This window comes from Cokeromyces recurvatus, assembly GCF_025118155.1.
Source record: "Cokeromyces recurvatus strain NRRL 2243 chromosome Unknown BX663scaffold_13, whole genome shotgun sequence".
NCBI lineage: Eukaryota > Fungi > Mucoromycota > Mucoromycetes > Mucorales > Mucoraceae > Cokeromyces > Cokeromyces recurvatus.
Genome location: NW_026251399.1, coordinates 392,649 through 419,578, shown reverse-complemented (window position 1 = coordinate 419,578; position 26,930 = coordinate 392,649). Strand labels below are relative to the sequence as shown.

Sequence of the window (26,930 nt, the reverse complement as noted above, 5' to 3'; positions counted from 1 at the left end):
ACCAAAGCGATAAATTTGGCAGAGATTTGCTATTTTTTCCTTCATTCTGGTTTTCTGCTAAAAACATCAGGGCGTTTACCTGTCTCTCTTAAGCTGATCAAGATCTTTCGAAAGTTTAAAACAGCTGCCATATCTCGATTCCACAGCTTTCGTGGAATTTCTTTGACTTGTTCAAGGTTGGCCAACAGGCAGTTATGATTTTTACATCTAATAGTTCAGTAATTATTATCATTCTCTGTTGTATTGATACAATTCATACTGTTACTTTACCTTAATAAGCCATGACATTTTACAGTTGGCATTTTGGCTCTCTCTCTTATGGGGGTGAGGGTTGGCGACTGTTTTAAACTTTTTTAATGAACTTTCACAGGTTGGGCAGCATGAAGAAGTCTTATATTCGTCAATCTTGAATACTTGGAAGCCGTTTTTCTTCAGCATTCGAATGAGACCTTTGTTCCTGGTTGGCTCATGATATTTTGTGTTTGAAGCGGACCAATTACCAATAACAAGAATCGCATCATGACCAAAATTCTTTTTCAATCTCTTCACTAACATCTGGTTATTTTGATCATAGAAAATTTTGGATGAAAACTTCAGCTTTCGGAATGGCAAAACTTGAAGTTTCTCCAACAATTTACTGATATGTTGTTTCAGGTTGACTTCTTCATCCGCGATTCATCTTCTCTGCAAGTTCAAGCACCGTATTTTTGACTCCATCGTCCAATCTCTCTGAGATATGTCGTTGCTGCAACATTAGATGCAAGTGCGTATGGTACAGTTGAGATTGCGTTCGAGTGTCAGGAGAAGAAACGATGCCTCGAATATTTAAGACGAGTAAATGACCAAAATACAAGTTGCTTTTCTCACCCACATGAAAGCCAAACAAGGAGCTGGGGAAGTAAAGATCTTTGGATGATTTTGTTTCATTTCCATAGTATCGGTTTAGTACGTTTTCCACCGATGATCTTGTCTTAATGTAATCTACAAATTTGACTACATCTACAGTGGATGACGGGGTTTTGGAAAGAAGAGCTTCAGCGGATTCAACCATGGATGGTTTAATTGACTTTCGTAAAGTTCTAAAGTGTCTTGATCTTTTTGATCTGTCATTTTTTGTAAAAACAAGAACTTCTTCGTGCTTAACCACACTGGTTTCTTTCATACAGTATAAAATATCACGTCTTCCGAGATCAATCAAAACGCATCTTCCATTCATGCTTGCCAGCTCTGCTTGTGTTAATGTTTTAATATACTGGGCATCATTGTCACTTCTTCGTCCATCTTCCTTTTTTAAAGTTTCAGGGCTATCTTCTGTTAGCTTTTTCTTCCTAGTTGTAGCAGTATTTTGCTTCAGAATAGAAACACCAATTCCATCAATCTCCAAAGTTCCCTCAAAATGAAGAGACTTATTTAATCTTTGTTCTTTAAAAGCCTTTTTTTTCCAAATCAGTTACTTGAGCTCAGGTTTTAATTTTATCCTTCGCAGGCTTCTTGTTTTTGAGAATATGGAAGTTAACGATCTTACTATCCACTGTCATATATTGGGGAATAAACATGGTTCGTATAGGAAAACAAATGAATTCTTTCAACTTCTCTGATTCAGCAAGTTGTGCAAGTCTATAAAAAAGCCTTGAAGTGATTTACTGGTCAAGCCAGTACATCATAGAATATTGAATCTTTATGGAATCTGTAGTCTGTAGGATACATGAAGAATAGAGTTTCTATTTCTGATATCGACTTTTCATTCAAGATGTCAGAATTGGGCATTTCTTTTTTTTTCGCTACAGTAAGTTTTACTTGGGTGCAGGGAGTAAAGACCTCTTTACGGACAGCTGCTTGTATGGATTTTGTGCTATATTCTTCTGTCGTCATTCTTTCTTGAAGAGCATTTGATTTTTCTTTCTTTTTTTTTTTTTTTGCAAAGTTTGTTTAGCATTTCGCGGAGCCTATCTCCAAAATGGGCTTTGATATTATTGTAATAAGCGATTTCAATTTTCGTACATTCGTACAAAGCAATTTGCTGGGCATTCTAGTTTAGGTGGAATATAGCCGGCATTTTCGCAATATAAGCCTTTGTGTTTGGCAATCAATTGTCTATATAATTTCGTTGTTTCTTTGAGGCGTGTTTTTCGAGATTTGGTACCATCATACACTCGTCTCAGGGTAAGACTCAAGAATACCTCAACAAAAAAAAAAAAAAAAAAAAAAAAAAAAAAAAAACTCTTGTTAACATAGCTTTTCAAGTCAAACTCGATATTTTTCATCAACTCACTTACAAAGATATACTTGATAAAGGCAAAAGTGTGAGTGACAATTGTATTAGTAATATTTACTAGATCTTGTAATGGCTCGATATATGCCGGCTTCCAAATGTTCTTTACAGTCGTCTTTACCGCTATGACGCGTTTGTCGGCTACTTCGATATTTATTTCTGTAGCAGCAACCGAACTTGCTTCAGAAACGGGGGATGTCTTGGTAGTACCCGTAGTAGTAGCTTTGATAGAAGCAGCAGCAGATGTAACAGTAGAAGCAGCGGATTTAGCAACAACAGCAGTATATATTGCAAGAGTAGAAGTTGAAGAACCTTTGGATTCCTTACGGGGAGCAAACTTGCTGGATTCACCAGATGTAGTTTGTCTTACGATAGTTTCGCAAAAATCATCGTCAGAATCAAGATTGTAATCGTCCAAAGTCACTACGCTTGTATCAAATACTTCATTTGTTGTAGAAGGATCGATGTTGCTTGAACTTCCTACATTATATTGGACGTCAGGTAGGATTGCATCTCTAGCTCTTTCTTTGCCTTTGGCCTTTTTTCTTTGAGACTCATCATTTTGAGTACTTTCTCTGCCTTATGTGGTTTTTATGTTAGTTTTAGAGTGCATTAAAAGGCTATCATAAAAGTACATACTTTTTCTCTTCCTGATAACAACAGTGGGTTGAAAATCATCATCAGAGTTTTCTTGGATAGTTTCGTAATATATGTTAGAAGGACCAGGCGCTGTTTTTGGAACGGTCATCGTGGCGTCTGCATGCCAATCTTGTGGTCAGTATTAGAAAGGTAGATAATCTCTATATATTTTACTCTTTATTTTAGCGGATTCTTTTTGAGAGGGTGTTATTGCGGTATCATTTTTTTTTTCGCATTTGCAAAGCGTTCGCTTTCAGGATTTTTGGATGAAGTATTAAAAAAGAGAATTACTTTGCTAGTTTATTGTATAATCGAGGAACGAATGCAAAGGAATAAGAAAGAGAAGAGAGAGAGGTAAACACTGATTTATAAAGTCATATACAAACTACTTTTTTTTTGACATATCCCGACACATACATAAACACATAATTTATGAGTTATTTATCATTACTATTATGTTTTTCTTTATCTTTATCAATAACTATCTATTAATTAACCGAAGCCAAGTAAATAAACTTTAACATAAACTCTTATGGATATCTTATTAACAATTGAATAAAGCTGGTTCTATAATAAAACCCTTGATCTGCATGTTCCAGTTATATAAGCCCATTATCGATAAACATAGTTTATAAGAACATGTGCGAAATTTTTTGTTTACACGTATATATACATCTCAAAGATATAATTGGATTGTGAAGACAGACCAGACTCTAAACACCATTAATCAGGGCTTTAATAAAACTGTTGATATATTTTCTTATACATACCTCTCTCCATACTTGTCCAAATTAACTATGCGTATCAGTCTATAATAATAATTTTTAAAACGATGAGTTTAATCAAGGGCGCAAGGTCAGAGGCTATAGACTCACGTATTTAACTCTATAATTTCCAAAACTGAATTTAATTAAAAATTTTTGGGTTTTCGCAAAGAGGAATAATCTGATGGCTAAAGGTTCTTTATTCTTAAGAATCGCTGATTCTTGAACAATAAATTTCAAGTGCTCAAAACAACTTTTAAAACGGCCAATCATTTTTCAGCTTTTCGGAAACAATTTTTTTAACAAGTGCCAAATTATTTTTTTACAATCACCATTTAAATTTCTAAATTAACCAATATTTTCCAGCTTCATTGTACAACCATATATGATATATTAAAAAATATGTGAATATATTTTTTATATGTTGAACTACTTTTAAATCATTAGAAAATGTATAACTGTATGTATTTGTTATTCACTATAAACCCTTCCATAGTTAAGAATTATTGAGATTATAACGATTTCATTATATATAACCGTATAAATGATAAATAGTAACTTTCCTGATACATACACACACATAAATATATATTGTACTCAGATTTAACGTGGCGTTTTTAGTTCCACCGTATATACATATTTGTATATAGATGTATACGTATATTTTGTATGCACAACAAAATATATTCACCTAATGCAAAAGGGTTTGTACTGCCAAATAGAAAAGTCACGAGGGCCTTTTTTTTTTCCTTCTTCCAAGAACAGTATAATTATTCTAATATCTTTTGTATGCAGAAAAAATAAAAAGTTTACACTTGTAAATAAACATTTATTTCTTCTTCTTCTTTTTTTTAATAAATACATATTGTCCTTGTATAATAATAAACCTAGCAAGATAGATGCATAATTGTATACATTGTCGTACATGTCGATTTAGGTACAACTATATAAAAAGAGGACTGTGATGAATGCATGCGTGAAGTATTTTAATGATTATAAAGGGTTACCCAAAAATTGTTATTGCTTTTTACCCCATCAATTTTTAATTAAAACTAAAAACTAACCTACATAATTAGAACTTTCCTACTATAAATAAATAAAAAAAATTAAACAATAGCTTTAAATAATATTAAAAGTTCTTATTCTATATAAAATATGTAATCATATATAAATATGTATATATAGAAAAAGAATAAATGACTACTAAGACCTTGTTACCAATTCATATGATTTTATGTATTCAATAATATATTACAGTACATAGTAGTTTATTTGGGGTTATGCTGTTGTTGCTGCCGTTGCCTGCTGCTTCTGCTTCTGCTACATCATCTGAAGTGTGTATAAATAAACACACAAAATAAAATCGACTTATAGGTTCATTATGTATGTGACAAAATAAATAATAAATTATACATCTATCTAAATATATATTTTCTCTTTTTTTCTCACCCCTCAACTCTTTTGCCCTTTTTTATTTTTTATTTTTTTCATCCTTATTCTTTTTTTTTTTTTTTTTTTTTTTTTTTTTTTTTTTTGCTGAAATCATCTATTATAAAATGACAGTAACAGAAGGAGGGATTGGAATAGTAGAACAACTTTCAGCAACATCATTAAGTAGTAGTATACATGACATAAATCATGCAATAGATGGTACTCTATTACCTGAAAATATCGCAAACATGGTTACAACTGTTTCTCTTGCTACTCGAATTTCACTTAGATGTTCTTCTTTATTTTTTGATGCTATGTTTGAAGCAGCAAAGTATGGTACTTCTTTATCACTTGGGTTATCAAGAACAGCTTTAATTAATGCGATTTCTACAGCAAAGCATTTACATTCCAGCTTGAATAATAATAATAACAATCATGATGCTTGTATCATTGCCACAAATTCACTTGATGATCAAGAACAAAGGTATATTTACAAATGAATAAATCACTATAACTTTTATTGATCTACATGTAAACTTAAAATAGGTTTAATAGTAATGACGAAAGTTTATTTGTGAAAGCACTTCAGAAATATACAGACTTTGGGCTCTATATTGTCAATTACACCTTCTCTTTAACTGAGTTATTTGCATTGTCGGGTTTACAGTTTACTTCAAAAACTATTCAATCAAGCCTTAAAGTAAATGAAGCCTGTTTTTCATTTTTATTTTATTTTTTTCGTTCTAAATAATCCTTTTTTTTTCTTTTTTTTTTTTTGTTTTGTTATTAAAGGCAGCCGAAGAATCAGTAAGACTCATTGATGGTATTTTCGGTTCAAATGATACTTCTCGTGCGATCGCATCTATTATAACCTTAGTTCATCGTGAGCTTATTCAAGACCCAGAATTTGGGTTGGCAAAAGCAGGCAACCTTGCCATTTTAGCTGGTTTAACCAAAGCCTTAACTGCTTTTGCGGTACTACAAAATGTAACACATAAACGTATGATGAAACAAATTCCCATGACAGTCTTATGGGAAGGGATAGTGACTGATGAAAAAGAAGAAGGTGAAGAAGCTAAGGCACATGGTCTTATTCAATTCAAAAGAAACAGTAATGATAGTAACAACCTCCAAGGCACTGAAATGAAAAATTATAATACAGCATTAGATTCTCAGCAACAAGATTTAATTATACAGGAACTCAATAACTTATTAAACAATAGAAAACATGTTGATCAAAAGAATGATGATTATGTGACACCATTAAATAATACATATAAAATCACTACTAAAACTGCTTGTTTAACGACTAAAACAACAACCATCTTACCTCTCCTTGATTCAATTTACAATAATAATAATAACAAGGATAATACAAAAAAAATTGTGCTTCGAATGAGTGAAGAAGAGAATGAATCTTATTTAGCACTGCTTGATAACAATCATAAAAATGAGCCTAAATTTATTCTATCTAATTTGTCTGATAAAAGGCGAAAACGTAAAGTAGAAAGGCAAGAAGATGCTGATTTCTTTTGTCAGGTAAAGAATAACAATACTCAACAGCAAAAGTATAATCATAGACGTAGATTTTCTTCACCTGATTATAACAATAATTTAAGTAATAAGACCAAATTTTGCATATCTACATTACTATTAGATAATCAAGATCAACAGGCAGGTTCATACCTATTACAAAGGACAAAAAAATATAACTATTCAACACCAGATCTTTCAAAATTAGTTTCACCTGTAACTATCAGACAACGGCTTGCCTCTTCTCTTTCCTCATGTCTAATTACAAATAAAGACAATAGTATGAAAAGATATAAACAAAAACGGGCAAGCTCAATTTCAAGTTTTTGTAGCCATAATGTCGGATCAAAGGCTACTTCTACCACTACCACTACTTCTACCACTACCACTACCTCTACTACTACTTCAACCACTGCAAGTTTAGCAATGACCCGCAATAACAACAATATACCAGTCACTCATGATAACGATAAAGACAATACTATCAACCATTCTAGAAGTCATTCTCTACAAAGCCAAGTTATAAATAATATTGCGCATTTTATGAAATATGCAAGTGCAGCCTATGGTGAATCTTTTATGCGGATCTTAGGAATTGGCGATATTCCAACTGTCTTACCTCATTCTCGTCACCATCATCCAAATCATCATGCATTTGCTCACCATACAGGGAATTCAGTTGAAGATATTCTACTATCTAGTTATACAGATAGGTCTCCACTTCACTTACATAATCCATCTATTCATGCTCTTGTTCATTATGTAACCGTAGACCACACAGCTAAAGCAATTGTACTCACGTGTCGTGGTACATTGGGCCTAAGTGATATCCTTACTGATTTAAGTTTTCATTATACGGAATTTACTTTACCTACGGATCCCTCAAGGGTCTTTAAGGCTCATAGTGGTATGCTGGATGCTGCACAATTATTAGCTAAAGAAAAGGGGAAAGTATATCAAAAGGTGCGTCAGGGATTATTTAGCTATCCAGATTATAGTTTAGTCTTATGCGGTCATTCTTTAGGTGGTGGTGTAGCTAGTCTATTGTGTGTCTTATGGAGCCAACAAATTACACCAAGGGATGATGAAGAAAGATGGTCACTTATTAATAATAACCAGCTACTACCACAACATTCTCTTTCTTTCGTAACATCTAAACAATCTGGTTTACCTCCAGGTCGACCTATCCACTGTTATGCGTATGGTCCACCCGGTGTAATGTCGCTCGAACTAAGTAATTATTGTGCAGGACTCGTTACAAGTGTTGTACATGGATATGATATCGTTAGTAGTTTAAGCTTAGGGCTCTTAAAAGACTTTAAAAACATCGCGACTAGTTTACATGCAGAAGGTGATGTAGCTGAAGAAATCATTTCTCGTGTCATTGGACGATTCCAAAAAAAAACACCAGAAAAAAATAAAAATAAAGATGAGTTTAACGAAGATGACCAATGGTTTTGGGCCGTGATTAAAACAATGCGTGCAGACATGACATCAGAAAAAATGTATCCACCAAATACAGTTTATTGGATAGAAACTGTTCCTCATGTTAAAGAACAACACAAAATTATTCTTTGTCGATGTGAAGATGTAGAAGCCAGATTTTCAGAAATTGTCTTTACTCGAACTATGTTCATGGACCATTCTCCTTTAATGTATGAAAGAGCAATTAGAAAGTTATGCAAAGGCTTTACTAAAGACTATTTATCTACTTCTTCTACTTCTTCCTCTTATTTTTTGTAAATGAATATTAAATAAAGAAATTATATTTTTTTTTTCTTTTCGATGTGTATATATAAAAACGATAGCTTTTTTTTTTTAAATGCGTTTTATTCGAAATGTTAAGAAGGATTTGTATTTTATTTTTTGTTCATAATAATAATACCGCAAGTCTGAAGTTCGCTTCTATTACGCTAGTATTTTCTCCTCCCCTCCCTTCCTTTTATTCATTTTATATAAATAAAATAAGCGAAATTTCATTGGATGAATATAATTAGAACTCAGAAAAAAGGCGAATATAAAAGAAGCTAAATACCAAGTTTTGAATTAATACTATTCTTTTTCCGGCTTTATAATTAAAAATTAGGAACTTCTACTAAAAAACAAAGTTCAAAATTTTTTTTTTTTTTTATTTTTTACATTCTATTAAACCCCGCAAACTCAGCCTATTGTAATCCCTACACGCATCCCTAAGTACATCCCCTTATACTAAAACTTCAAAAATGGATTTATCGAGTATGCTGAATGATTCTGTGCCGAAGGCTACAGTTCATTCTTCTAACCCTGTTACAGCAACTTCAATTAGTAATACTTCTAACACAAATTATGATATGCCATATAACAAAGGCCGTTTATCTATTTCTCAGATATCATCTAATAATAGCGATCAACGTACTTTTTTATCAGCGTATAACCCCTCTACTTCCCCTCCCCCTCCTCCTCCTCCTACTACTATTTCTACTACAAATCCTCAAGCTAAAGAAAAAACTGTAAGTTTGTATTACTTAAAAAGTTATCTGTAAAAAGTCACAAATTAATTTTTTTTTTTTTTTTTTTTTAGATGGTATACCAATTAAGTACATCTTTACATTATCTTATAGCCAAAGACGGTACTGCTACCAATTCTTTAAAGCAACAACAAACTATACCAAATAATCATAACCCTAACGTACCACCTCCACATCCTCCATTGCCTTTGAATAATTATATCCCACCTCAGACTAATTCTAATTTATTATCTTCTCCTTTTCGAAATAAAGCTGAGGAAATTAATGGTAAGTTTTTTTTTTTTTGTATGTATTTTTGATAAAATAATTTTGCATACTAATTTTTTTTTTATTTTAGTTCCTACCACGTCTATTACCGATAATTCATCTTGTCTTCGACTAGGAACTGCTGTAAGTCATAACCCTAAACTTTGGAATCCTAGACTATCTCTTCGCTTGGTAATGAAAGATCAACCTATGACTTTACGTCCTACTAAAAGAACTAAATTGGATAAAGATTCAAAAGATGGCAATAGTAATTTAGAAGTATCCTTAATACCCCATGAGGTTATTATTCGTGGTGATGAGCCGAAAGTTTTATTAGAAGATATATATGAAATCCAGGGTGCTTATCCACGTGGATTCTTTGTAATGATAGCAAAAAGAAATATATTACACAGCTTTGTATTTAATTATCCCGATCATCCTTGGTTTGAAGATCTCTATGGATTGAGAAAAAGTGCTTATATCGGAATGCGTACAGAAGAAGGCGAACTCTATGAATTACACTTGAAACCATCTAGAGATAAAATGTAAATAAAAATTATATATATTATTATTATTATTAAACTAACATTCTAATTATTTTTAGGTTCTTGTTTGGTTATATGATTAAACATGTAGATATGATTCGTATTGTAAAAGAATCAATGAACGAATTGATATATCATCGTAAATTACCTCTTGTGCTTGATTTAGATGACACCTTAGTTCGTTTAGTTGGTGAAGGGAATGAGCGATATGTAAAAGAAGCAGATATACCCAAATGTAGAGAACGAGTGGCTGTATTGAAAGATAATCGAAGGGTTGTTTTAACTGAAAGAGTACATGAATTTCTTGATTGGGCACAAAATTTTTATGTAATTTCTGTCTGTTCATTAGGGTAACATATAAAAAATCTTTCTTTCTTTTTTTCTTCTTCTCATTTTACCAATATATTATTCTTTTTATTTTATAGCGATCAAAATTATGTTGAAAACGTTGTTAAAGTTTTAGATCCTCAAGGTACACGTATTCGAGGAATCCTATACTCTGCCCGTAATGAACATGATTACATTAAAAAATCTCCCGATCCAAGTCGACCACCGAAAGATTTATTAGCTTTATATAGTTTTTGCGCCTTAAAAGATCGTTCAATAGGGTCTGCTTTTACTTTACCTTTAATCCTTGACGACGAAACTCGAATGTGGCCACAAGAACAACACGATAATATCATTGAAGTCACTTATGATAGAAGTGCACCTTGCTGGTCTGTTTCTTTATTTCCTGTTGTGAAAGATACATTAGAATGGGTTCATCAAGAGTTTTTTCGACAATTTGACGTTTGGTATGCTCGGTGTCAAGAAGCAGAGCAATATGGTACTGTTTATACAAAATTGCCTCCTAGTGCAGTTGATATCTATAAAACTTATCTTCGACATATTTTAAGAGATATGATTGCAAGGGGTCGTCCACCACCAGTTAATTCTGCTGCATTTAATCATAGGCCTTATTAAAGAATTTTATCGTATACATTTATTTATTTGTTCTTTTCTTTTTTTCTTTTTTTTTTTTTTTTTTTTTTTTTTTTTTTTTGTTGCGAAATCAACATGTGATACGTCTTGTTGTACTATCATCATTGTATATATGTATTAAAGTTTTATATAAGAAGCTCATACAATGTGTTTCTATTTTTTCTCGTTTTCTTTAATATTTATTATCTGATAATAGCGATCACTTATAACTCGACTAAATATATATATATATGTATACATATTCATATATAATATAGATGTTATATCATTACTATATCTTATCAAGTAAACTAAAATTGTTATATTTTTATCTTCTGGGACCAATTTATGAGTAATAATTAGGCTTCATTTTTTATTTTTTTTATTTTTATTCTCACATATTTAAAAGATTCAATCCAATCAAGGGCCTGAATTTCAGTTAACGACTGCTTTTCATGGCTTTGCAGTCACACTTCACAGTTATATTTTTTTATTCATAAAAAAAAAAAAAAATAGACTCTTTTAATCTTTGTACGCAAGAGAGCCATGGCCCGTCCACAAAAAAATAATGGTGTGAAGAAAAACACTAAAGTGAATAAAAAAAATAAGGGAAAAAAGCAATTTAACTATCCCGAAAAAATGATCAACAAAACATTAGCTCAAGACGTGTTTGAAGCTGAAGATGAAGAAGATGATCATCGTAAGAATCACAACATGGATGAAGTAGATAATCTAGAATATGATGTTGGAGAAATCAACGAAGAAGATGATTCTGAAATTGATTCTGATGAAGCATTTGATGAATCTGATGAAGAACGATTTGCCGATTATAAATTTGCTGGATCTACAAAGGTATTCGGCAATGTAATTCATTTTATAATACAATTATTAAAACAAAAGTTTGCATATATATATATACATAATAGGCTTCTCAGAAAAAACATTTAAAAAAAAACAAAGCCAATGTTGAAATTGATTTAAATGAAAATTCTGATCAAGATGATTCAGAGATTGAAGACTTTGAAGATGAAGATGGCGAGGGCTATGTTGATCTCTCTCAAATGCTTGATACCAATGAAGAAGAAGAAGAAGAAGAGATTCAACCAAAGAAAGCCGTTCAACAAGACGAAGAGGATAGTGATGAAGAAACATTCCGTGGTTTCGATGCTCTTGAAGATGATGAAGATGATGAAGATGACATTATGGATCTTGACGACGAAGATAATAGCAAGAAAATTGCTGACTTTATTAGCCAAATGGATACAAAGAAACGTAGACGTACAGGGGATGAAGAAGGCAATATAAAGAAACGTCAACTGAAAGAAAAGAGCGAGGCATACAAAGAAAACGAATTTAATTTACCTACACATGAAGAAGATGATGCCTCAAAGAAATTAAGTCTTTCTGACTTGATGAGTACGATTGAAGATGATGGAACCTTTGGTTCCTTAAAGACAGGTTTAGAAAGTCTAGCTGGTAAAGGCAAAAATGTTACACGTCGGGCTTTAAGCGCACCATTAGCTAAACGTGCTCAAGATCGTTTGGAACGTCAAGCTGCTTTGGAAAAGGCTACCGAAGAAATTACAAAATGGGAGCCTACTGTTCAAAAGCTTCGTGCTGCTGAGCATCTTTCCTTCCCTATGCAAGATCCAACAGAATCACATAGAGCAACGCGTACAAGTGCTGCAATGGCTAATAAATTCAAGCCTGAGACAGATCTTGAAAAGCAAATTTCAGCTGCACTTGCAGAGGCTGGTATGAAGGATGAAGAATTAGAGGAGTTTGAAGCCCTCAAGTTAAACAAGTTATCAGTTGCGGAGATTGAAGAAAGACGTAAAGAGCTTCGTATGATGCGTGAATTGATGTTCCGTCATGAAATAAAGAACAAACGTCTCAAAAAAATTAAGAGCAAGAGTTACAGAAAGTTGAAGCGTAAAGAAAAAGAAAGATTAGGACTTCAAGCTAAGAATAGTGGTTTGGATGAAATTGATCATGAATTAGACGATCACGAGAAGATGCAAGCCGCTATTAGTAGAGCTGAAGAACGTATGACCTTAAAGCACAAGAATACTAGTAAATGGGCCAGACGTGCTTTGGCACGTGGCACAAAAGATGAAGGTACTCGTGAAGCTATTATGGAGCAACTTCGCCGTGGTGATGAGCTTCGCCGTAAAATTGATGGCCAAGAATCAGATGAAGATAGTGACGAAGATGAGGCCGAGAATGATGAGGAGTATGTTAATGCTGCATTAACCAAATTACATGAAGAAATTGATCAAGATACCCAGCCTAAGAAGGGCATATTTTCTATGAAGTTTATGCAAGAAGCTGCTAAGCGCCAGTTAGATGCTACTAAAGAGGATCTTGCTGCTTTTGAAAAAGAATGGCTTGCTGCTGATAGTGATGATGATAATAATAAAGAAAATGAAGGAAATAAAGAAGATAATCATACATTTATAGCTAATAATCCAGGTCGTATGGCATTTGGTGCTAAGGCTAAACAACTTAAAAAGCCAGCTCAAGTGAAAAAGACAGAAGATGACGATAGAGAAGGAAAGGAGATAATTGATGAAGAAAATGAAACCGGTATGGTTACCATTAGTGAAGCAGGGCAGATAAAAAAGGTGTCGCATTCAGCTGCACATAACACACGTACATCAACACACATTAGTCTTAATAATAATAATGATAGTAAAAAGACTAGTCCTCTTGCTAATTTGGAAGACGAGACTGAATCTAATCCTTGGCTCCAAGCAGATACATCACGTCTTACTAAAAAGGCTTCAAAGAATAATGTCATTTCTAGTCAAACAGAAAGTCGTGCAGAGCACAGTATATCCAAAATGAATAAAACAAAAAAGGAAAAGGAAAAGGCTAATGATACAACAGATAATGTTGAGCTTGATTTAACCAAGGTATTGACAATTAAATCCACTCAACAAACTAGCAAATCCAAAAAATCAAAGGAAGATTCAACTTCATCTGACATTGCTAAAGTAACACATATGAAGGATGATTCTGATGAATCTGAAGGAGAAGATGATTTAGATGATAATAATGCTACATCACAAATAATTCATAAGGATAAAATTTCATTTAGTCAACGAGAGCTTGTAGCTAGAGCCTTTGCTAATGATGATGTTGTTGCTGAGTTTGAAGACGAAAAGAAGGCAGAGATTGAAGAAGATGCTGATAAAGTAGAGGATTTAACATTACCTGGTTGGGGCTCTTGGGCTGGTGCTGGTGTTAAGGAAAATAAGAAGAAAAAGAGAATTGTTAAAGTGACAAAGGGTATTGATGCTGATAAGCGTAAAGATGCTAAACTTTCTCATGTTATCATCAACGAGAAAATTAATAAGAAGGTGAGAAAAAGGAATTACTATATATTTATTTATGTACGTATTACTGATTTTTTATTATTTTAGGTTGAGAAATACACAGCTACAGCTGTACCATTCCCTTATAAGACTATGGAGCAATATGAAAGATCAATCAGTACTCCTCTTGGTAGTGAATGGAATACTCGTCAAACATTCCATAGATTAACCAAACCTAGAGTTCTTACTAAGCTTGGTAAAGTTATTGATCCTCTCAAGGCACCCTTTTCATAATTAAGCTATATATGTATACATATAAATATATATATATATACATGTATCTTTTTTTATCGTATAATTAAATAAATAGACTAGACTCTACTATTATATAACCCACCCCCATAATTTTATAGATACATTTATTTATGCATTAAGGGAAAGGAAAACTTATCATATAGAAATCTAAGCCACTATTTTCGCTGAGACATTTAATATGACGTTGCCTTCATGGTAATTTGCTAGACCTTTTTTTTTATACTTTTATTTTTACATTTTTAAAATGGCAGAATCAATTTCAATTGAAGAGACCAAGTAAGTTACTTTATATAAGCTATTTTATTTTTATTTTTTTGTTATTATAACTATATATTTTATTTCATTTGTATATTAAACGTTATTGCATTTAGTGCCATTCGTAAAAAATTGGGTCTTCCACTATTAGCAGTTGAAGGCAGCGATGATGAAACAGTTGATCCTGAAAGAGAGGCCTATGAAAACTATCAAAAACAAAAACAAGAAAAAGAACGGGAAGCAAAAGAGGAGAAAATTAGAGAGAGCATTGAAAAGTATGATTTGATGATGCATTTATCAAATTTGATATTCAACTTTTATTCTTTTCTTTAATTAGGTCTAAAAATCGTAAAAGAAAACTAGAAAAACTTCAAGGTAAAGGCCTTGCCGAAGCTAGTGATGATGAAGATGAAAGCGCACTAGCATGGATTAAAAAAAGTCGAAAGCGAGAAAGGGAATTAGCAGCACGCCGAGCTAAAGAATTAGAGGAGATGGATAATGCATATCAAACTTACGATGCAGAACAATTAGCAGGTCTTAAAGTAAGCCATTCTCTCTCGGAATTTCAAGAAGGAGAAGAAACCATTTTAACATTAAAGGATCGAGGCATTCTTGATGAAGAAGATGTAGAAGAACTAACTAATGTCAATCTTGAAGATCGAGAGCGATTGAAAAAGAATCTTGAAGCTAAGAAGCAAAAACCAGGTTATAATCCATACGATGATGATCAATTTAGTGGTAAAAAGCAGAGTATTCTTCCTCAATACGAAGAAGAAGAAGAAGAAAATGGTTTTGTAATTGGAAATGCTGGAGTAGTTCAAGTTGAAAAAGAGAAAGAGAATGAAAAAACAGTTTCTCAAAAATTAAAAGAACAGACTTTATCTTATGAAAAAATGCAAGAAATTAAAGATTACTATACCCAAGAAGAAGCAGAAGCTACATTTAAAAAGCCAAAATCTAAAAAGAAAAAGAAGACGAGAAGAAAGAATAAAGATGATGATGATCTTAATATTTCAACTACAGCATCTATAGTAGAAGATTCACCAGAGTCAACTTCTACTACAGCTTCTAAATCTCGTACTATAGATCCAGATGCTAATTTTGTAGATGATGATGAGCTTCAAGAAGCTCTTGCACGTTCAAGAAGAATAGCCAATAAACAGAAAAGTAAACTTATCAAGAAAATGACACCAGAAGAAATTGCCAGACAACTTAAAGAAGAACAAATAAAAGAAGAAGAAGATAATGATACAGGTGGACTTGTTTTATCCGAAACAACAGAATTTGTTAATTCTCTTGGTCGTAATATTCCTATTTTTAATCCTAGAGAAACAACTTATACTGTTAAGAGTGAGGAACCTAAGATCAAGGTAGAACCTGATACAGAACGTTATATTGTTCATGAAATTAAAGATGAACCACATTCTGAGTCTGAACAAATATTAGAATCTGAAAAAGAGGAGAACGTAGATCATACAATGGAAGATATAAAAGAAGAAGAAACAATGGTTGAAATTAAGCAAGAAATTACAGAAGCAAATAATAACGTCGAAGAGCCTTTGGTTGAAGAACCTTTAGTTAGTCGTGGCCTTGCAGCAACATTATCGTTATTAAACCAAAAAGGTATGTACACACATATATACATACTCTTGATATATTAGCTTAGATATATACTTTTATTATATAAGGTATTCTTGCCAAGCCTACTGAGGAGCAAATTAAACGAGATAAAATTGCAGCAGAGCAAATAAGATGGCAAAATGAACAACGAAAGAAAGAAAGAATCAGAGAATTGGAGGATAGAAGAGAAAAAGAAAGACGTAGAGGCGTTGATAGAAGAGATTATAACACTGAACGTATGAGAGAATTAGAGCGCGAAAGAGAACGAGAAAGAGAGAGAGAAGAGGCAAGAAGATTACGTGAATTTGAGTTAGCAATGGAAAATTATAAACCTGAAGTTAATTTAGAATATACTGATGATAGTGGTCGTGTAATGAACACACATGAAGCCTTCAGATATATGTCGCATAAATTCCATGGCAAGACATCAGGAAAGACTAAAACAGAAAAGAGAATGAAGAAGATCGAAGAAGAACGTAGATTGAATATGATGAGCAGTACTGACACACCTCATAATTTGGCTAATGCATTACTGGAAAGACAAAAACGAACTGGTAATGCTCATGTGGTATTAAGTATTGGTAATAGAGGAGTTGTTCCAACTTCTACACCTTTAGAAGGTTTATCAAAATCTAAAGATAACAGTAATAATAAAAAATAAGCCATTTCTTTTAGTGGTTATTCTTTTCAGTAAAGTTTTTGTATTATTACTTTTAATTTATACAAACTAATACAAAATATACTTATTTCTGAAGAATTAAAGATGTATCTTTCTTATCAACTTCGTCATTTGAAATGAATATCATTCTTATCAAGTGCACCAATATTAATGATAATCATGAATATTTTTTTGTTACGAGCCTTTATCAAAGTGTGCTCCTTTTTGTCAGTTCTGTTAAAAATTAATTTCGTTTATGTACATGTATAAAAATATGCGCTTCCATTTATTAGCGACTATTCATATCTCTAAAGTCAGTATTGGTGCAGAGAAATTTTCAGTATAGTCTAAAAGTATTTAATATATTAGCTTAAAAGTCAACAGTTATGATGAGACTAGTAGCAATTAAGGTAGAAACTAGACTGAATGAAGATGGTCTAACCAGCATTGATTGAGAAAAAAAAAGTTTATTCTAATATTTCTGAACCATAAGACCAAATACATATCGTTGTAGGTATCATTAAATATTTAAAAAATAATAAAGTGTATAAACTATCAAAAATACACCACTTTTGATATATTTTAGGGTCCTTTTTTCCTTGAGGTTTTATTAGTATAATACAAAAAGTAGATATACCTACTAATATTTAGAATTAAAGAGGTATGTACAATGATTGCAAAAAATTATTATTATTATTGACACATAGCTGCTTATTAGCAAAAATGAAAGAAATGTTCGTTTGACAAAAGCCATTATTGTTACTATTTTGAAGAGTTATGATTCAAATTTTAAATAGTTCACATATATATGGCGTTATAGCTTTTATATATTTAAAGATTATATGTATGTATATTTTAGACAAGAAGACAATGCCACATACATATACATGTTTATTTATATATATACATATATATCGAAGATGTAAGCATATGTAAATAGTATACACATGTAATAAGCATTTATAACTACCATTGTATACTATTTAAAGATTTTAAGGGGTATATTAAATATGATAGAATACAATAAATACGTTGTAATAAATACACTATGTTAAAGTAGATGTATCAGATTACCTTTCCAAAAAAAAAAAAGAAAAAAAAAAAGAAAAAAAAAGAAAAAGAATATTAATCGCAAGTTGATATATAGCATTTAATAGATCTTATATTACTACATGTATAACATGTTGTCTCCTTATTGATAAATTCATTGTATGTATCATTAACCTTACAGTTGGAATAATAATACCATATTTATATATATAAATATATATATAAATGGTCAGCCATTTTATATCATTCACATGGTATTCAAATATATGCATACAATTAAACAAATATATATATACATATCATGCTATCCAAAAGAAATATAGCGCTTGTATTGATTATTTCTAACTACATTCATAAGGTATTTGATTAACTGAATAGCCCTTAGATTCAAGGAGATAACATTTTAACAAAATGAGTGATGTCCTGTTCTTTATTTACGAAGGAGTTATATAAAAGGAGAGATCTGAAATATAAAATATTATTATTTTCTTTGATTTTTTTTTCGATTATCCTTTTTGTTATACGAATAATTATTACCAAAGAAGCTATTAGTATATATATATATATATTTGCTTTAAATAATATATATATAAACATATATTTATATTTATAATTAATGAAGGAAGAAGTACAATAAACTATCAATTTATATCACAGTTCACCAATCTAATATAAATGTCACAGTCAACAACAATTGCCGACTTAACACAATTATCTCGAGAACCTTCTTCAGATGAAATTGCTGAAATATTGCGACAAAGATATCTTAATGGTTTTATCTATACAAATATAGGTCCATCAGTTTTAATTGTATTAAACTCGTTCGATACAAACAATAAAGATAAACAAGCCAATGATAAAGCAAATTATATTACAGAATATAAGGATACATCAAGTGCAAAAACAAACCAATGGAGAGAACCTCATTTATATCAACTCATAAACCACGCTTATTTAATCATGAGAAGAACTAATATGAATCAGTATATATTATTTAGGTAATATCATTTTTTTTTCTATTAAATCATTTTTTTATAACCTCCTCATTGTATAATAGTGGTGAAAGTGGAAGTGGAAAATCTGAACAATTCAAGCAGTCAATAGATTATTTAATTTCACTTAGTACACATCGAAAAACGACCCGTACACAGTCAAATATAGTACATGCTCAAACAATTATTCATGCATTTAGCCATGCTAAAACAAATCAACATGACAATGCTTCACGATGTGCGCTTTTTTCAGAAATTCATTTTTCCGAAAGAGGCAGACTGATAGGTGCTAGATTTTTACCTTATGCTTTAGAGAAATCAAGAGTTACAGAGGCTGGGCAAAACGAACGTAGCTTTCATGTGTTTTACAATTTATTATCAGCAGCAACTTCTGAAGAGAAAAGTGTACTACGTTTATCTGACTGGTCAACCTTTCAGTATCTTTCTAGAACAAATACTTCAAAAGCATCATCACTGGATGATCTTTCAAGTGATATTGAGCTACGAAATGCATTAAAATCAATCTTACCTCAAAAATATAGAGTAAGTCAAATATTCCAAGTCCTAGCAGCTATTTTACATTTAGGCAATATTCATTTTATACAAGATTCTCAAAATGCTCAAGATGCTGCTACAGTTAAAAATATTGACTCTTTAACAATAACTGCTGATCTACTTGGTGTTGACCCTAATTCACTGTTAAGCACGTTGACATTTAAAAGTAAGCTAATAAAGAGAGATATCACAACTCTATTTTTAGATGCAAAACAATCCAGTAAACACAGGGATGATCTTGCACAATCTTTATATTCTTTGTTGTTCACATGGCTAGTAGAGCAGATCAACAATCGACTAGCACCTAAAAACAGCCATAGATTAATTGGTTTGCTTGATATACCTGGTTGGGTTTACTCGAAACAAAATGGGAGTGAATTTGATCAGCTTGCTTTTCATTTTATTCAAGAGACAGTCCACCAATTGATGTATGCGCATATTTTTGAACATGATCGACAAGAATATGCAGAGCAAGGAATGACTTCAAACCTCATTGAAAACACACCTGCAAGCACAGCCATCGTTGATCTTTTTATGCATCCATCTAAAGGTCTGTGGTCCATTATGAATACACAAGCCTCCGGGCAGCAGCAGCAGCAACGCTATACTGATGATGAAACCTTAATGGATAATTATGCAAGAGCTAATAAGAGTGCTATAAAAGATCAAATCCTGAGTTTTAAAAAAGCTGATAATAATTCCAAGTTATTTACAATTCAACACTTTTGGGGTTCAGCAACTTATGATCCTCAATATTTTACTGAGCGTAATCAAGACTATCTTAGTAACGACTTCATTACTTTGTTCGCGGGGAATGCATATAATCCACCTACTACAAATAGCCTTATATCCTGTTTATTTAATTCAAAAATTTTAGGTCAGGATGATAGCACTCAAAATAGGGTCTTTTCTCAGCAGCAAGGTATTCGTCCTCTGCGTTCACCCACCGTAGGGCCTTCTTCAAATTTGTCTATAGCTCGTTATCGAAAGTCAATCGATGTAAGTCAAATACTATCAACGTCATTGCAATCAGATGTTTCAAGTGTTGCTGATCTTTTAGTAACTGGTATTAATGACTTATCAAAAGCACTTTCTTCTTCACTCTTGTGGTCTGTGTTATGCATTCGTCCTAATGATTTATCCCTCCCTAGGTCGTGTGATATTAAAAAAATAGCTGTTCAGCAAAGACATTTTAAGTTTTCTGAATTAATCAGACATATAAAAAAAGGCTATTACATTGCTGTCTTTACATTTGAAGAGTTTTGGAACAGATATTATGCTTCCATTCCTAATACAGTGAATACCATAGTAGATTCTAGTTTAGGGTTACGAGATAAATGTATATATGTAGCTCAATCTATGAACTGGGGTGACGATATTATGACTATTGGAAAAACAAAGGTAAAAAAAAAGGGGGGAGGAGGGTTTCTGCATGAAGAATATCACTTTAACAATTCAAAACTTATGTATCCAGGTATTTTTATCGAATCATGCATTTCGAATTCTAGAAGATGATTTGAGAAGCTTAGAAAAATCAGAAACAAAAAAAGTAAAAAATTCTTTAATGGATTCTGGCATACATGGACAAAAGTCTTTTGACCTTTGTTCTTATAATGATGATCTTATTTCCTCTGCAATATCTGAGGACGACTATACGAATGAATCTGCTATATACGATCTGAATGGCTCAAATGTATTTTCGGGCGCCGGGAATGAAAATAGACAAACTATGTTAATGTCGCCAGACAAATTTTCGTCTGATTATTATCAAACTGCAGGTTTGAATGGACCCAACTTTAAAGGTGAGAAATCGAAAGATATAGGAGATGAGGCCAATGAACCTATGTCGAATATTAGATGTAAATGGATTATATTTGTATGGCTTTTAACCTGGTGGGCTCCCTCACCTTTCTTAAATTATTGTGGTGGTATGAAACGACGTGATGTTCGCTTGGCATGGAGAGAAAAAGTAGTTCTTTGTATGCTTATTTTCTTCTTATCCTCTGTTATGGTCGTTTTCATTATCTTTTTCGGTCCCTTAATCTGTCCTCATCAAGATGTTTATTCTCTATCTGAACTTCAATCTCGGTCAACCAAAAAGAGTGCTCTTGTCACTATTCGTGGCGAGGTCTTTGATTTAACCAAGTTTGCACCTCACCACTGGGCCTCTGAAGTAATACCTGACAATGCTATTTATGATTATGCTGGTAAGGATGCGACAAACCTTTTCCCTGTTCAGGTCTCTTCTCTTTGTGATGGCGTAACGGGTAGGATCCCTGAAGAACTCGTGCTTGATTTTCAATATAACCTGACAGACAAGAATGCTGCATATCACGATTTTAGATTTTTTACTGATGATTACCGACCTGATTGGTACTTTGAGCAAATGGTCTTTCTGCGTAGGAATTACAGAATAGGTTTTATGGGCTATGAGCCCTCCGATATTATTCGTCAAGCTACAAATGTCGTAAATGTGGGAGATATCAGTACACATCGTAGTTGGGCTGTACTTCATGGTGACGTATATGATATGACTTATTATCTATTAGGAGGTCGTACTCCACGTGCACCAGTAGGTATAGCACCACCTGAAAATTTGGACTTGAACTTTATGGAAAACAGTATTGTTCAATTATTTCGTCAATTAGCTGGAACTGATATTTCAAAGCATTTTGATGCGCTACCTATATCTCCAGAATTAAGAATGAGGCAATTGGTTTGTTTACGTAACCTATTCTTTGTTGGAAAAGTAGATACAAGAAGATCACTTCAATGTTTATTCTCTGAATACTTTTTATTAATTGTAACAGGTAATATTTTGAATTACAATGGATACTTATTTATTTTTTTTAACTATATATATATATATATATATATAAATGTATAGGGTTTTTATGTGCCGTTATTCTTTTTAAATTCTTAGCTGCGTTACAGTTGGGATCATTTCGCGAACCAGAAGATTATGATAAATTTATTGTATGCCAAGTTCCATGCTATACTGAAAGTGAAGAATCCCTTCGTAAAACAATTGATTCTATTGCTGTTTTACGCTATGATGATAAACGCAAGCTACTTTTCCTTGTATGTGATGGCATGATTATTGGTAGCGGTAATGATAGGCCTACGCCTCGTATTGTACTTGATATCCTTGGAGTTGATCCCAACGTAGATCCTGAGCCTTTATCATTTTTATCACTTGGTGAAAGCATCAAGCAACATAATCAAGCCAAGATATACTCGGGTTTATATGAATGTTCTGGACATGTTGTTCCATATGTTGTCGTGGTCAAAGTAGGCGCTCCAAACGAGCGAGTAAAACCTGGAAACAGAGGGAAGCGCGACTCACAAATGGTATTGATGAGATTTTTAAATAAAGTTCATTTTGAAGCTCCCATGACGCCTATGGAACTAGAAATATATCATCAGATTAAAAATGTGATTGGCGTCAATCCTGGTTTCTATGAGTTTATACTTATGGTAGATGCTGATACTGAAGTGTTACCCGATTCTCTTAACCGTATGGTATCCTGTTTTGTACATGATTCGAAGGTAGTAGGTCTATGTGGCGAAACACGACTTGCAAATGAAAAGGATAGTTGGGTCACTATGATTCAGGTCTATGAATATTATATTTCGCATTTCTTATCAAAAGCGTTTGAATCCTTGTTTGGATCTGTCACTTGTTTACCTGGCTGCTTTTGCATGTACCGTATTCGTTCACCTGGAGTGAAGAACCAACCACTTCTAGTTAGTAATCAGGTTATTGATGATTATGCAGAGAATAGGGTTAATACCTTACATCAAAAAAACTTGCTTCATCTTGGTGAAGACCGATATTTAACTACTTTAATTCTGAAGCATTTTCCTACTTATAAAACAAAATTTACAGCAGATGCTGGGTGTTTAACGAATGCACCCGATCGATGGAGTGTATTACTCTCTCAAAGACGTCGTTGGATCAATTCAACTATTCATAATTTAGGTGAATTAGTTTTTTTACCTCAACTTTGTGGTTTCTGCTGTTTCTCTATGCGATTCGTCGTCATACTTGACCTTCTTAGTACACTTGTTATGCCTGCTGTGGTTTGCTATTTAGGATTCCTTATATATAGATTAATTACAAATGCAGATCAAGTTCCATTTATTTCTATCATTACTTTATGTGGTGTTTACGGTTTACAAGCCATTATTTTTATTGTTCGTAGAAAGGTAAGAAGGAAAAAAAAAAAAAGAAAGAAAGAAAGTTACGTTGTACAATTACTTACTATTATACATACTAGTGGGAGCATATAGGCTGGATGATTGTTTATATCTTGGCTATTCCAATATTTTCATTTTTTATACCCATTTACGCATTTTGGCACTTTGATGATTTCTCTTGGGGAAATACACGAGTTGTATTAGGAGATGATGGACAAAAGAAAGTGTTAACAGTGGAGGAAGGTAAATTTGATCCAAAGTCAATTCCCTTGAAAAAATGGAATGAGCACGAGAATGAAATTTGGGAGACAGGATCAGTCGAGACCAAAGGTACAGCAATTACAGCTTCAACAACGCATCGCACAGCTGCTGGTGTTCCAACTTTAGGCTCCTATACTTCCGTAAATAGTAATTTTCTCACTCCTCCTCCTCCTCCTCCTGCTCTCAGTTATCCTGCAAGTATGAGTCATCTTCCAATGACATCGTCTGCAAGCTTTATTGGTGGTAATAATCAATTATATAACGGTGATAATTTAAGCTTTAGATATTCTCATCAAAATTTATCAGGACCAGCATCATCCGTTATGTTAAATTCAAATCCAATGTTAAACTTGGGACCACCACAGCATATGCATATGCTTTCCTCAACTTCAGTCTATAGTGGTGAAGGTAGCGTGCATGGTGATGATATAGCCCTTCATCAGCAGGGATATAGTCCTATAATTTCAAACACTATGATGATGGATAATAATAGTAGCTTTCATCCAACAGACGAAGAAATACGTCGAGCAGTACAGTATATAACTGCTACAGCAGATTTAACAACAGTGACTAAAAAGCAAGTCAGAGAACAACTTAGTAGACATTTTGGGGTTAACATGATGTATAAAAAAGATTTCATAAACGTTTGTATTGAAGAGACACTTAACTATTAGAATATTTTGTTAATGTATACATCAGCTATAAATAGATATATTTAGATATACATAAATAGCTTATAAAATATATTTTTATATTTATAAATACTTGAAATATACGTATATAATATTTATATACATATATATATATATGTGTGTGCGTGTGTACATTATAATCAAATCCATTTGGTTCAAGTATAATAACTATAATATTAATCTATTTCATGAATACAAATATTAATAAGAAGGATCTTTTTACGTATAATATTAAGCTAATATTTTTTTCTTAAAAAAAATGGATATATAACATTTAGACAAGTCTTTATGTATTATGTAATATAGTACTCTCTGTTATACAGTAATTTTAATAATAATAAATAAATTAATAGTTAGAGATACATAATATAGAAAGGAGTATATTTATATATGTGTGTATCAATAAATACATAGAATGTGATATGAAAGGTTTTGATATAGGGGTTTTTTTTCGTCTTAATCTTTTGAATGTATATTTGTATGTAAAGTAATGATGTATAATGGATGTTTTTTTTTATCTTTTGGTATCATTCTGGAACTTACTGTTATTAGCCCAGTACCTATTATCAGTATTTTGTTGTGAAATAGATAGATTGTATGAATATAATGAAGGTTCTACTGCTGTATTATTGGTAGTAGTAGATGTTGCATTTATAGAAGGATTACCATAATATGTCATTGTTGCGTTATAATTTAAGTTTGGTGAATTATTCATAAGCATAGGTGAATTAGATGTCATATTACTAAAATCCTATATTAATGAGAGTATTAGTTTTTTTTTTCCTTATACATTTACATATTCGTATATTCACTTCCATACTATTACCTCTCTATCTTCAATATACTCATTATTCGCAGAATGATCTACTGATCTATAATAATTAGGATTATTTGTCTAAGTAAAGCAAGAATAAAATTAATCTATGAGCTCATGGATATTTTTTTTTTCAGTAAAGCATGACGTTTGTATAGGGTGCAATTGAATAGAATGTAGAAAAAAGGTAACATTCTCATTCTGTTATATATAGAAAAAAAAAGGCCTCTAACTTATGCATATATGTTATTTATGATACTAACCATAGATGAAAAAGATTTAGACAAATGATTGATACTAGAAGGTGTTATGGATTCATTAAGCTGAGTTTGTTGATCTATTACAGAAGAAGTTGACTCAATTGAATCAGGAGCATTTAAACAAGATTGAATTAAACTTTTTCCTTCAGGTTTTGTAACAAGTGGCTGTAGTTTAGATGTAGTAAAAGTGTAAACGAGACCAGTTTCAGAAACTACTAAAAGTAAAACTTGAGTACCTGTCAGTGTACTCAACTCATAAGCCTATGTAATATATAATGATTACTATACGTATTATTTTATTTTTTTTTGTTTTTTTAGGTGTATATTAAATATACTTTTTTCATTATTCCAGCCTTTCGTTTAGAAAAAGTGATATGTCTTCTTGATTTGTCACTAATGTATTCAATCTTGATCTTTCTTCTACCTGATCTTTTATCTGGTATTGTATCATTTCCATCTGATTCTTCTTCAATAATGATATTTGAGTCAATAATAGTAGAAGATGGAATCATACATTGAGGCTGGTAATAATAATTTGATGACTGCATGATAACGACTTGTATTGATTTGACTATCAATAACTCGAAGAAGAAAAAAAGAGAATGAAAAGAGGAAGCAATAAAATAAATGGTTTGAAAAAAAAAATAAATAAATAAATAAATAATAATTTTGGAGTATGTGCATGTGTGAGGCTAGTCCACCTTTTTTTTTTTTTTTTTTTTTTTTTTTTTTTTTTTTTTTTTTTTTTGCATGACGCTTCTGTGTACCCAACTTTTATGATAAGAATAAATAATGTTAGTTATGTTGTATTTCTAACAGCAAGGAATATACAACAATTGTTTGTATATAAATATACACTTGAAATAACATCGTTGTAATGGAAACTTTTTTTTTTTTTAAAAAAAAAACAGATGTTTTATGCTTATAATATGCATGTAATCTTTTGTCCTACATGTATTTTTTTGTACTTAAGGCTTAAAATTACATATTATATATTGTCATACCAAAGTAAAGTTTCTTTCACATGCAGGTATGTATCATCAT

At 32.0% G+C, this 26,930-nt stretch overlaps 7 protein-coding genes across 7 annotated transcripts; 5 read left to right on the top strand and 2 right to left on the bottom strand.

The window, feature by feature from the left end:
* Nucleotides 1–115: 115 nt before the first annotated feature.
* BX663DRAFT_536548 (uncharacterized protein) lies at nt 116–3,072 on the bottom strand (the record flags this gene model as incomplete). Its single annotated transcript, XM_051530631.1, has 7 exons — nt 2,912–3,072; nt 2,010–2,851; nt 1,660–1,902; nt 1,518–1,592; nt 777–1,432; nt 294–637; nt 116–207 (listed from the first exon to the last, which is right to left on the bottom strand). The coding sequence occupies exons 1-7, from the start codon at nt 3,018–3,020 to the stop codon at nt 116–118; spliced, it is 2,361 nt and encodes a 786-aa protein (XP_051382705.1). The 5' UTR covers nt 3,021–3,072.
* Nucleotides 3,073–5,199: 2,127 nt separating this feature from the next.
* Nucleotides 5,200–8,708, top strand: BX663DRAFT_561323 (uncharacterized protein). Its single transcript, XM_051531920.1, has 3 exons — nt 5,200–5,590; nt 5,653–5,806; nt 5,899–8,708. Exons 1-3 carry the CDS (start codon nt 5,232–5,234, stop codon nt 8,380–8,382), a joined length of 2,997 nt encoding a protein of 998 aa, XP_051382704.1. The 5' UTR covers nt 5,200–5,231; the 3' UTR covers nt 8,383–8,708.
* Nucleotides 8,709–8,763: 55 nt separating this feature from the next.
* On the top strand, nt 8,764–10,922 carry BX663DRAFT_510235 (uncharacterized protein). Its single transcript, XM_051527732.1, has 5 exons — nt 8,764–9,128; nt 9,200–9,413; nt 9,484–9,937; nt 9,997–10,287; nt 10,363–10,922. Exons 1-5 carry the CDS (start codon nt 8,862–8,864, stop codon nt 10,898–10,900), a joined length of 1,764 nt encoding a protein of 587 aa, XP_051382703.1. The 5' UTR covers nt 8,764–8,861; the 3' UTR covers nt 10,901–10,922.
* A 1,062-nt stretch (nt 10,923–11,984) lies between these two features.
* BX663DRAFT_510233 (small-subunit processome) lies at nt 11,985–14,551 on the top strand. The gene is made up of 2 exons (XM_051527731.1): nt 11,985–14,259; nt 14,323–14,551. The coding sequence occupies exons 1-2, from the start codon at nt 12,100–12,102 to the stop codon at nt 14,506–14,508; spliced, it is 2,346 nt and encodes a 781-aa protein (XP_051382702.1). The 5' UTR covers nt 11,985–12,099; the 3' UTR covers nt 14,509–14,551.
* Nucleotides 14,552–14,762: 211 nt separating this feature from the next.
* BX663DRAFT_454826 (SART-1 protein) lies at nt 14,763–17,153 on the top strand. Its single transcript, XM_051523831.1, has 4 exons — nt 14,763–14,805; nt 14,901–15,059; nt 15,122–16,407; nt 16,473–17,153. Exons 1-4 carry the CDS (start codon nt 14,774–14,776, stop codon nt 17,063–17,065), a joined length of 2,070 nt encoding a protein of 689 aa, XP_051382701.1. The 5' UTR covers nt 14,763–14,773; the 3' UTR covers nt 17,066–17,153.
* Nucleotides 17,154–18,604: 1,451 nt separating this feature from the next.
* BX663DRAFT_510227 (P-loop containing nucleoside triphosphate hydrolase protein) lies at nt 18,605–24,888 on the top strand. Its single transcript, XM_051527730.1, has 7 exons — nt 18,605–18,663; nt 18,735–19,110; nt 19,170–21,060; nt 21,134–22,469; nt 22,547–23,263; nt 23,348–23,868; nt 23,940–24,888. Exons 2-7 carry the CDS (start codon nt 18,788–18,790, stop codon nt 24,792–24,794), a joined length of 5,643 nt encoding a protein of 1,880 aa, XP_051382700.1. The 5' UTR covers nt 18,605–18,663; nt 18,735–18,787; the 3' UTR covers nt 24,795–24,888.
* Nucleotides 24,889–25,105: 217 nt separating this feature from the next.
* BX663DRAFT_510224 (uncharacterized protein) lies at nt 25,106–26,509 on the bottom strand. Its single transcript, XM_051527729.1, has 4 exons — nt 26,222–26,509; nt 25,890–26,147; nt 25,639–25,707; nt 25,106–25,563 (listed from the first exon to the last, which is right to left on the bottom strand). Exons 1-4 carry the CDS (start codon nt 26,432–26,434, stop codon nt 25,327–25,329), a joined length of 777 nt encoding a protein of 258 aa, XP_051382699.1. The 5' UTR covers nt 26,435–26,509; the 3' UTR covers nt 25,106–25,326.
* Nucleotides 26,510–26,930: the final 421 nt, after the last annotated feature.